Source organism: Lipotes vexillifer, unplaced genomic scaffold (genome assembly GCF_000442215.2).
Source record: "Lipotes vexillifer unplaced genomic scaffold, Lipotes_vexillifer_v1.1 scaffold758, whole genome shotgun sequence".
Lineage (NCBI taxonomy): Eukaryota > Metazoa > Chordata > Mammalia > Artiodactyla > Lipotidae > Lipotes > Lipotes vexillifer.
Window position 1 is genome coordinate 1,368,115 of NW_006770348.1, and position 12,545 is coordinate 1,380,659.

Here is a 12,545-nt window from a genome sequence, read left to right on the forward strand (position 1 = left end):
GTGGCTCGCGGGCTCTACAGCGCAGGCTCAGTAGTTGTGGCGCACGGGCTTAGTTGCTCCGCAGCATGTGGGATCTTCCCGGACTAGGGATCGAACACGTGTGCTCTGCATTGGCAGCCAGATTCTCAACCATTGTGCCACCAGGGAAGCCCTATGATAGCAATTTGAGCCTGTATTACCTCTATTATTCTGTGTATTATCATTATTTTATACTTGTATTACTTCCAGCTCCTACCCTAATAGGCATCTAGATGTTAACATCTGCAGTAGCTATCATAGGACCTTATGCATACTAGGCACTCAGGAAATATTTGCTGAATTGAATTGAATGAGGACCATAGAGAAGGTCTCTCATGTTCTCGCGATAGCCTGTCCACCATTACTCTGCGGTTTCCATGTGCAAACTAGAGTTACACGACTAAGGGAAATGGAAGAGGAAGGGGTCACAGCACTGAGGAGCAGAGTCCAATCCCACTGTAATTGCCTGACCAGAATTTCAATTTCTGCTATCACTGGGATAGCTTCAGCCTCAAAATTTTAAGCACTGTTTGGGAAAGTCGCTACATGTGTGATGTGGGTATCAACTCCAGGTTGCTTGGCCTAACTGAAAGAAAACCAGTCATGGCATTTTTGGGTGGAAAGGGACGTTTAGAGACCTTTTTTGACAAGTCTGGAATAAGTTCATGTATGGCTTGTTTTCTTGCAGCAGTACATTTGTTCGGCCTGACTTGGCAGTTGCAACCAGCTGAAGGACAGCTCTATGAAAATGGAGTTAGCAAGGGGAACAGAGGGACTGAATCCATGGATACCACTTACTCTCCAATTGGAGGAAAAGTTTCCAATAAATCAGAGAAAAAAGGTACAGTGATCAAAGTGACTGATTGATTATTGATTACTTTTCTTCTAATTTAGTCATCAGAACCAAACCTGGGATGGTTTCACTTCACATTAAATTTCATGATCACTCGAAAGAAATACTCTACGTGGACAGAATAAATACATGTAAATGTCTTGTGAAAGCAGATTTTCCTTTCTCTAGTGCCTTGAATATAAACCAATTAAACCTTTCAAATATGCTGGCAATTTTGAAAATAGATAAATATTTACAGGATGGAGGTTTCAATACAATGGAAATTGCATTTCGCATATAAGTACCCTGAAGCAGCGTGGGATTTTGATTAAGTTCTCTGTGTCCAAGCCCAGCATTTATATATAACACTTTACAAAGGGTATATGGAAATTTCTTCTGTTTATAATAAGAAAATGCCTTCTATGTGTAATACAAGGGCGAATGTTTATGTCAAAGTGGGGGAATATGAATTTTTTTTCCTAGTTGGGAAACATGAATTCTTCCTAGTTGGGGAAAAGAAAAAAGCACTTTGAGTACTGAATTGTTAAATTTAACCAACATAAGCTTGAACTACCTGACATTTACAAGAAATGTCACAGTACTGTATCAGCAGTCCCAACATTTTATTCATGTTGAATGATGTTCGTCTTAATATTCAAATATTGAAAATAAGTGAAAATTTGTATTGTGATTTCTCTTGATATAAGATACAGTACAGAGGGCCTTGAGCCATGTAAAATATTGGGATGTCAATTCAAAAAGTAGAAATTGAAAACAAAACGTATAGCCAGTACTATCCTAAATATTTTTAGATGAAATATAAAAAGATGAGTGAATGAATGACCCAACCCTACCCTTAAATTAAGAAGCTTATAATTTTATAGAGGTGGAAAATCAGTTTTGGTTCATTACTTGAAAATAAGAGATTTTTATAGTTGTTTCAATTACTACTCTTGTGTTTTTAGTTCCTTCTGGGGAGTTATTTGTGGGTTTTGTTTTATTTTTGTTTGCTTTTGAAAAAGGAACTTTGCTTTGGTCTATGCTTCAGTAAAAATTAATGCTTAGGGTTCAGGAAAACATTATGGTTTATTCCAGTTTTCAATTCACAGTGCAGTTTGCTTTATGTCCTTTAGAATTACTGTTTCTAGCCTGGGCTGAACTTTCCCAGCAATTTCATTGTTGCTGCTGAGAGGGACTGAGGGTAGTGCAGGGGTCAGAAATGGCAGAGGAAAGGGTCTGAATACACTTGGACATTTTCTCCCTTACCTTCTCTCCTGCTATTTGATTCCTTTATATCTGCAAGTACAAGAGCCACCATTTGGTATCATATGCTTAGGGATTTTTTTTGCCAGTCACACTGAACGTCATGAATTATCTGTTTGATGAAAATGAAGCATACAAGACAGCAGAAGGTCATCACATAGTTGTCATCAGAGCATCTTCATTTTTTTATTCTAATTCAGATTTCTAGAATTCCTTTCCAAAAAACAGTTTGATGATGATGACTAAATTGTATTAAACAGTTACCATGTGCCAAGAGTTACTCCAGACACTAAACATGTATTTATATCATGAAAGTAATGCTATGGTCTTCATTTTCCAAATGAGAAATAGAAGCACAGAGAGTTTAAGTCATTTGCCCAAGGTCACAGAGCTAGAAACTGGTGGTCTGATTCCAGAGACTTGTCTCTTAACTTCTGCGTTATACTGAAATCCACACATGAAACATATATGAAAACCACAAAAGACATTTTACACCCTGAAAGCAAAGCCCCAGTGTCTATTCATGATAGATTTTAGGTAAATTCTGTATTTTAATGTGTTGTGACAAGTTTCATAAACGGAAAATATTTTTAAGTTTCTGCTCAATTACAACAACAAGCAGGCCAAACCAATTTCTTTATTAAGAAAAATCATTAAAGGTTGACGCCATATATACCAAATTATTATCTTAAACTGACTTTTTATGGAAGTCTGGACAAAACGTTAACAATAGCTGCACATCATAGTTCTGTTATATTAGGTCTTTACTGTGTACTACTTACCAAGTAAAAACATAGCTCCTCTTTTATAAAGTCCTGTGTTTACTAAACCAAGCCTTGCAGAAGATGTAATGTACTATAAGGATATTTTCAAATGGTCACCTGTATCCTTTTACAATTTTCTAGACATCACACAACCCCATAAATACAGTTCTAAACTCGAAAACCAGGTAATTCTTTTTACACTGTTTTCTTTACTCTCCTAGAGGGTTGAACAGTGTAGCACTGTAGTTAAGAGCCTGGACTCTGGAGTCAGGTTTGGCTTTGAATACTGACTTTGTCATTTGCTGGCACTCCAACCTCAGGCAGTTAATTGACACAACCTTGCTGAACCAGTGTCCTTACCTGCAACATATGGATGATAATACAGTACCTGTCACATAGAGTGGCTGTAAGGAGTAAGTGAGACAATGGATGTAAAGCACATTGTTTAATTTAGCAAAATAATTATTACTGGGTCAGATGATTGGAAAATTACCTTGTATTGGCATCCTATTAGATACTATACATCCTGCTTTCAAACTGACATCAACTTTTTTATGAATGATGGCCTCGTTAGGATTTAGATGTTTCCTCTCTTTAAAGTTTGATTTCTCTTTACTTACCAATTTAACATCTCTTATTTTTAAATTATCATCACTTTCATCATCAAAGGCATGGATAAGTAGAATGGCACTTCAAAAATAATCAAATTCTACTGGAATTGGTTCCCTATTAACAGTAGCTATATGTATCTGCTTCTCATTAGGAGATTAAAGAATTTTCTCACCACTTAATTTTCAAAATGAAAGAAAAAAGAATATTTGATTATATATATTTAGTATGCTAAAATTTTCTTTATTAAATTTATTTGAAAAATTTAAATTTAATTTCAAAAAGAAGATATAAGTCACAACCATATGTCAGAATCTACCAGAAAATCAGTTATCAATTGTTCACTAATGTAAAATTGAAAGTATTGCACTAAAACAGGCCCTACTACCTTAGAAGCTTACAAACTAGTCATAACTCACTCTTTCTCTTTTAACTTGTAAATATTATGTAACAGCTGGTTTAAACAGAGCAGGGGATATGAACAAATGAAAGACTTGTTCCTAGACCTGAGTCATGTAAGGTCCATAAATTGAACTGAAAATAATTACAGTGTAACTTATCAACCAGTATAGAATGTTAAAATCTTAAAGATTATCAAATCCAATATCATTATTTAAAGATGAAGAAACTGAGGTCCAGAGGGGTCAAGAACACACAGAGATGGTGGCGCAGTGGTTGAGAATCCGTCTGCCAATGCAGGGGACACGGGTTCGAGCCCTGGTCTGGGAAGATGCCACATGCCACGGAGCAACTAGGCCCGTGAGCCACAGCTACTGAGCCTGCACGTCTGGAGGCTGTGCTCCGCAACGAGAGCCCACGACAGTGAGAGGCCCGTGCACCGTGATGAAGAGTGGCCCCCGCTCGCCGCAAGTAGAGAAAGCCCTCACACAGAAACGAAGACCCAACACAGCCATAAATAAATAAATTAATTAATTAAAAAAAAAGAACACACAGAGAACTGGGACTAGAACCAAGGACTCCTGGTTCCACCTCTTCTGTTTTCTCTTCTATTATTGTAATAATGTAACACAATCTAAACATGTAAATTCCTAAAGAGGTTTTCTAAGGGGGAATCAAAGACAGAAACTGAGCTGGTAAGAAAATTAATTTTATTCAGGCTATTGCAATAGGGAGAGCACCCCAGGTTCAAAGATCAGTTTTGCCTAAGGCTTTTATAGGAGGAGTACATAAGCTACAAGCGGGATGATTTACAGTTGGAATTGTTTTGTACTCAGGGCAAATCTCAGTGAGTCAGATGAACAGGAAATGTTTTCTCTGTGTCTAGCTAGTTGAAGGGGAACAAACAGTTCTAAACTCCGATAATTATTTATGAAAGAATGGGAAATTGGAGGGTCTGTATCTGGTTTTTCAGCAGGTCCCAGCAAAAGGGGAAAGGTCCGTGTTTGGCCTTGTCACAGGCGAACAAAGGAGTCATGTGCAATTCTTACGGGAGTGCTGAGAAAGAATGGCCAGAGAGCCTTCTCTAATAAGTCTTAGGGAAAAGGGTTTTCAATTTGGTTATGTTTGCTTATTTATTTGTTTGTTTTGTGGTAAGCCACTTCCTAAATCATAAAAGCGTGGAAGGATATCTGAAAGCAAAAGGTTGGGGTAATCTCTTAACCAGCTCTGTTTTCCAGGGGCATAGGGCTCAGGTAAAATCCAACACTGTCAGTAACAATCTGAATGAGGAAGAAGCTTATTGGGTAGATGAGGGTACTGAATTCCTGCAGGTTGGATGCCCAGGAACAAAAAGGGTGGATGGAGAGACAGAAAACTAAAGGACACTAAAGACAACCTTTATCTCCTTTACAATTTTTGCAAAAGGCTGGCCTTGGGAGGAAGTGACATTTCTTTTAAGTTCATCCTACAAAATCTATCTCCGCAAAGTTGAAGGAAAAAAAAGACATTTTCTAGTCAATGTCTGCTGAATATACGACCATGTAAACAACATATAGCTGATTGATATGACACAATCTATAGCCTGTCGTGAAGATGCTTCAGCCAGGACCAAACTGTGACTATAGCTTCACCTGTCTGGGCTCCAGTTTCTCCTCTGAAAAAAAAGGGAGTTGGCTTTGTAGGGAAGGAAAAATAATTTTACCTTTACCCTTCAGGTTCTTGGCTGAGACCCCCTTGTAATAAAAAGAAAGATAAATAGGAGAAAAACAAGCAAGTTAAATAACATGTGCACCTCCTGTTTTCATGGGAGAGACCCAGGAAAACTGAGCACCTCCCCAAAATGACCCAAGCCATCACCTTAGATACCATCTCATCTGAAAACAAAAGATGTGAGGGGAGTCAGTTAAGGGAGGGTATCAGGAAAAGCACAGTAAGTGGAGTATGGGTGTTATGCAGATTTAAGTCATTTGCTTCTCCTTTGATCAGAATTTCTAAAGATTTAGAGTCATCCTTCTCTTCCTGGTAGAGAGGGGGAGACACCCTTACAAATGGAGGTTTCCCTTATAAATCTTGCAAAGGGTAACTTTTAACTTGTAATTTTTAACTTGCTAAAGGCTCTCTTGCTAAAGGGTAACTCCTATTCACTTTTCAGATCTTTTCCTATGTCTGCTGTTTTGTAAAAATAATCAGCTCAAGATAATCCTTATGCCAAAGAGGCATATTTTGGGGTGGCAAATTCTGCTCCCCTTCAGCTTGCAACCCTTTGTGGGGGAGAGGTCATGGGAAGTGAAACACTTTTTGCAAATGAAATCTTACCTAGCAATTAGAAATATACAGCAGGTAAGAGCCACCTTTCTCCAGATAAGGTGAGGGAGGGGAGCAGACTCCTGCCACCCCTCTCTTTTCCTTACCCTTTCCTTCCTTTTCCTCCATTCTCTTCCCAGCCGCTAAGGCTTTGACAAGACGGGGTGATGCTCCGTAGGCCTAGCTTATCTCTAAGGTCCCTTCTAGCTGTATACAGTATGAGTCAGTGAATCCGAATTATGCAGTTAACAAAGAACAATTAGCCATTCCAAGTAAAGGTTGACCTATTTTTGCAAAAGGGGATATACTCCTGGGAAGTGGTTGAAATGTGTGTCTGTAAAATTTGTAAACCGCGTTTTCCCATTTAAAGTACTTGCAGAGAATTCTGTTGTGATTCAAATAATTAATTCCCAGTTTTCTGCATTATAAGTTTTGGTTTTTGACATGTATATAACAATAATCATATGCACTTAGAGAGCATTTACAGTTTCAGAATACTTCAATGTCTTTTATCCACATAACAGTTTTATGCTGTAGCAGCTATTGTTACGCTTGTTTTACAGTTGAAAAGGAGAACACAAGAAGGTTAAGTGACTTGCCTTGCATAATAGACATAACTACTGGCAGAGCTGAGATTAGGATCCAATCTCTTAACTGTTATCTCAGCACCCTTTTTTGGGTCTTTTCTTTCTTTTTTAAAAAATTCTATTCTCAAGGCCAGTTGTTTAAGTAACAGCTGTCTTGATTAGAGATCGCAATGCTAACAGCCACATCCCTTCCCTAAGAATACTTTTTTTTTTGCCATTTTCTGCACTGTTCTTTTTATTGATATTTTATTGTCCTTGTAATTCCTTTTAAGTCTTTTATTCTCCCACTACATACATTACCATATCTTCCCCATGTGGATAATCATCTTTAGTTATACCCTTTCTAGTCCCACTACCAATATAAATAGTCACCATATCCACCATGTTTTATCAATTTTCTCTTGCTGTATCCTTAACATCTGGTTGCCATCACTACTTAATTTCAGAAGTATACTTAGTCTTCTCACCTGTCTCCATAGTGTTCTGCATTTTCTATTTAAAAAAATTTTTTTTGAAATATAGTTGATTTACAATATTATATTAATTTCAGAGGTACAGCATAGTGATTCAGTATTTTTACAGATTATACTCCATTAAAAGTTATTACGAGATAATGGCTATAACTCCCTGTGCTATACAATATATCTTTGTTGCTTATCTATTTTATACATAGTAGCTTGTATCTCTTAATCCCATATCCCTAATTTCCCACTTCCCTCTCCCCACTGGTAACCATTAGTTTTTTTACATCTGTTAATCTCCTTCTGTTTTGCATATATGTTCATTTGTATTATTTTTTACATTCTATATGTAAGTGATATCATACAGTATTTGTCTTTGTCTCACTTATTTCACAAAGCATAATATTCTCTAGGCCTATCTGTGTTGCTGCAGCTTGCAGTATTTCATTCTTTATTATGGCTGAGTAATATTCCATTGTATATACATACCACATCTTCTTAAGCTAGTCATCTGTTGATGGGCACTAGGGTTCCTTCCATGTCTTGGCTATTGTTAATAGAGCTGCTATAAACATTAGGGTGCATGTATCTTTTCATTTTTCCATTTGTATACCCAGGAGTTGGATTGCTAGATCACATGGTGGTTTAATTGTTAATTTTTTGAGGAAACTCCATACTGTTTTCCACAGTGGGTGCATCAATTTACATTCCCACCAACAGTGTACAAGTATTCCCTTTGCTCCACATCCACTCCAGCATTGATTATTTGTAGACTTTTTGATGATAGCCATTCTGACAGGTGTGAGGTGAGATCTCACTGTAGGTTTGATTTGCATTTCTCTAGTAATTAGCGATGTTGAGCATCTTTTCATGTGCCTGTTAGCCATCTGTATATCTTCTTTGGAAAAATGTCTGTTCAGGTCTTTTTCCCATTTTTTGATTGGGTTGTTTCGGTTTTTTTGATATTGAGTTATAGGAGCTGTTAATATATTTTAGGTATTAACCCCTTGTTGGTCATATCATTTACAAATATTTTCTTCCATGCAATAGGCAGTCTTTTCATTTTGTCACTGGTTTCCTTTGCTGTGCAAAAGCTTTTAAGTTTGATTGGGTCCCACTTGTTTATTTTTGCTTTTATTTCTTTTCCCTAAGGAGACAGAGCCAAAAAAATATTGCTATGATTTATGTCAAAGAATGTTCTGCCTATGTTCTCTTCTAGGAGTTTTACAGTTTCAGGTATTACATTTAGGTCTTTAATCCATTTTGAGTTTATTTTTGTATCCAACTTGTTTATTTTTGCTTTCATTTCTTTTCCCTTAGGAGACAGATCCAAAAAGATATTGCTATGATTTATGTCAAAGAATGTTCTGCCTATGTTCTCTTCTAGGAGTTTTATGGTTTCAGGTATTACATTTAGGTCTTTAATCCATTTTGAGTTTATTTTTGTATATGGTGTGAGGAAATGTTCTGATCTCATTGTTTTACATGTGTCTGTCCAGTTTTCCTAGTACCGCTTGTTGGAGAGACTGTCTTTTCTCCATTGTATATTCTTGCCTCCTTTGTCATAGATTAATTGATGATAGGTGCATGGGTTTTATTTCTGGGCTGTCTATTCTATTTCACTGATCGATGTGTCTGTTTTAGTGCCAGTACTGTGCTTTTTTTTTTTTTTTTTTTTGCGGTACGCGGGCCTCTCACTGTTGTGGCCTCTCCCGTTGCGGAGCACAGGCTCCGGACGTGCAGCCTCAGTGGCCATGGCTCACGGGCCCAGCTGCTCTGCGGCATGTGGGATCTTCCCGGACCGGGGCACGAACCCGTGTCCCCTGCATCGGCAGGTGGGCTCTCAACCACTGCGCCACCAGGGAAGCCCCAGTACTGTGCTTTTTGATTACTGTAGCTTTGTATTATAGTATGAACTCTGAGAGTGTGATACCTCCAGCTTTGTTCTTTATCCTCAGGATTGCTTTGGCAATTCAGGGTCTTTTGTGGTTCCATATGAATTTTAGTATTATTTGTTCTAGTTCTGTGAAAAATGTCATGGATATTTTGATAGGAATTGCATTAAATCTGTAGATTGCTTTAGGTAGTATGGACATTTTAACAATATTAATTCTTCTAATGCAAGAGCATGGGGTATCTTCCCATTTCTTTGTATCATCTTCAGTTTCCTTCATCAATGTTTATAGTTTTCAGAGTATAGGTCTTTTACCTCCTTGATTAAGTTTTTCCTAGATATTTTATTCCTTCTCTTTCTGATAGTTAATTATTATTATATAGAAAAGCAACAGATTCATGTATATTAATCCTGTATCCTGCAACTTTGTGGAATTCATTTATTAGTTCTAATAGTTTTTCGGTGGAGACTTTAGGGTTTTCTGTATAAAGTATCATGTTATCTGCAAAGAGTGACAGTTTTAATTCTTCCTTTCCAATTTGGATGCCTTTTATTTCTTTTTCTTGTCTGATTGCTGTGGCTAGGACTTCCAATACTATGTTAAATAGAAGTGGTGAGAGTGGCCATCCTTGTCTTGCTCCTGAATTTAGAGGAAATTTTCAGTTTTACACCCTTGAGTATGATGTTAGCTGTGGGTTTGTCATAAATGGCCTTTATTATATTGAGATTTGTTCCCTCTATACCCACTTTGATGAGAGTTTTTATCAATGGATGTTAAATTTTTGTCAACTGCTTTTTCTGTGTCTATTGAGATGATCATGTGATTTCTATTTCTATTCTTCCTTTTGTCGATGTTGTGTATCACATTGATTGATTTGTGAATTTTGAAGCATCCTTGTATCCTTGGCATAACTCCAACTTGATCATGGTGTCTGATTCTTTTTGTGTATTGTTGGATTTGGTTTGCTAATATTTTGTTGAGGATTTTTGCATCTATATTCATCAGAGATATTGGCCTGTAATTTTCCTTTTTTGTCATGTCTTTGTCTGATTTTGGTATCAGGGTGATGGTGGCTTCGTAGAATGAATTTAGGAGTGTTCCATCCTCTTCAATTTTTTTTTGAATAGTTTGAGGATAGGTATTAGTTCTTCTTTATATGTTTTATAGAATTCCCCTGTGAAGCTGTCTGGTCCTGGACTTCTGTTTGCTGGGAGTTTTTTTCTTACAGCTTCAATTTCACTACTAGTGGTCTCTGTGTTCATATTGTCCATTTCTTCTTGACTCTGTCTTGGCAGATTATATCTTTTAAGAAATTTGTCCATTTCTTCTAGCTTGTCCAATTTGTTGGCATACAGAAGGGTCTTGTGTTTTTAATCCAACCAGCCACCTTATGTCTTTTGATCAGACCATTTAGTCCATTGACGCTTCAAGTAATTATTGATAGGTATGTACTTATTGCCATTTTATTACTTGTTGTCCTTCTATTCTAAATGACAGTCTTGCTAGGTAAAGTATCTCAGGTTGCAGGTTTTTCCCTTTCAGGACTCTGAATATATGATGCCACTCCCTTCTGGCCTGCACAGTTTCTGCAGAGAAATCAACTAGTAGCCTTATGGGGATTCCCTTGTGTGTGAATCTTTGTTTTTCTCTTGCTGCCTTTAGGATTCTCTCTTTATCTTTAACTTTTGGCATTTTAATTATGATATTTCTTGCTGTGGCTCTGTTTGGGCTCACCTTGTTTGGGACCCTCTGTGCTTTCTGTACCTGGATATCTGTTTCCTTCTTCAGGTTTGCGAAATTTTTAGCCATAATTTCCTCAAATACATTTTTGATCCCCTTCTCTTTCTATTCTCCATTTGGAACCCCTATAGTGCAAATGTTGGAAAGCTTGATGTTATCTTAGAGATCTCTTCAGTTGCTTTCTTTTTTTTTTTTTTTAATTTGTTTTTCTTTCTGCTGTTCTGATTGGGTGATTTCTATTATTCTGTCTTCCAGACCACTTATGCATTCTTCTGTATCACTTAGTCTGATATTCATTCATTCTAATACGTTTTTTTGTTTCAGCTTTTGATTATTCATTTCTGATTGGGCTAGTTCCTTGTTAAAATGTTCATTGTTTAGATCATTTCTTTTCCGTAATTCAGTTAACATTTTTATACCAATGTTTTAAATTCTTTATCTGATAAATTATTATCTGATACTTTATTTCTGTTTCATTATTCATTTTTTCAGGACTTTTCTCTTGCTCTTTCAGTTGAAAGTAGTTCCTCTGCATTTTCATTTTGCTTAACTTTCTCCATCTGTATGAATTTAGGTGAAACAGTTACCTGTTGTGGTCTTGAAGGAGTGTTCTTATGTGGGAGCAGCCCCATACAGAGTGCTAGTGTCCAGCGCCTTTGATGGGAGGACTGGATTTGACGTGGATGCAAATCACATCTTTCCTCAGGGTGTGCTGGCAGCTCTCACCTCGGTAGGGTGTGGGGCTGGAAATGGAGGAACTAGAGCTGCTCAGGATGTGAGGTGGGACTTCCTCTCCGCTCAGTGGTTATCACCGCCCTGTCAGGGGCAGGGTCTAATCAAGTTGCTAGAGCAGAAGCCCCAAGGGTTTGACTCGAGCTGGCTCTGTTTCAAGTGTGTGATTTTCCCTCTCCCCACACTGAGACCTTTGCCCCAAAGGAGGGGAGTGCTGAAATAAGCGGGGCCCGTGTGCACACAGAGGTCTGATGCACTGCCTGTGTAGGTGTCTGAGGCTTCACTCAGATGCAGCCTCGGGTGCGAGACCCCTTCGTTTCTCACAGTTGATCACTGCCCACTGCCTCCACTACCCCTCCCGCCTTGTGGAATTGCTCCACAGGTCTGGCGGGACCTGCTTGGACTCTCCGCATGTATCGAGTAGTGAGCTGCAGTAGAGCGGCTGCCGTCAGAGATCTGGGCTGCTTCTGAGGCGCTGCCTGAGTAAGTGCCAACGATAGCTCTGCCCCCGCACTGGATCACCTCTGCGGCCCGTGATCTAATCTTTTCCCCAGTCATATCAGCCCCAGATCCAGTGCCGTGCTATGGCGTGGAGTGACTGGGGCCAGAGCGTTCACTCAGCTCAGGCTGTGGTGCATGGCATGGTGGTCTCAGGAAACCCAGCAACTGCGGGGGCAGACCTCACAAGCAGAGTGCAGGCTTCACCAGACTTTCTATCTGATCCAGCGATCCTCCAGACAGCTAAGGGGGCTTGTCTTCTCCGCATAGTACTCATGGACTGAGGCGTCCAGTCTGTGGCTCGACCTGCTCACTCCCCAGGGCCGGTATCCGCCTATGATATCCCTTTTCCTCCAGTTCCCCTCCCAGGTGCACAGGTCCCAGGCCGAGACTTTTCTTTCTGTCCTACCCGATTATGTGCGTATCTTTCTTACAACCTTGGT

General features: G+C 38.6%; 1 protein-coding gene across 1 annotated transcript in view; it reads left to right on the top strand.

The window, feature by feature from the left end:
• The window catches only part of LOC103086956 (teneurin-1), a 312,048-nt gene extending 300,221 nt beyond the window's left edge, over nt 1-11,827 (top strand). Inside the window, exons 6-8 of the mRNA XM_007446072.1 lie at nt 707-859; nt 3,019-3,062; nt 11,447-11,827. Coding sequence (XP_007446134.1) covers nt 707-859; nt 3,019-3,062; nt 11,447-11,827 — 578 coding nt within the window. The remainder of the gene's footprint in view (nt 1-706; nt 860-3,018; nt 3,063-11,446) is intronic.
• Nucleotides 11,828-12,545: the final 718 nt, after the last annotated feature.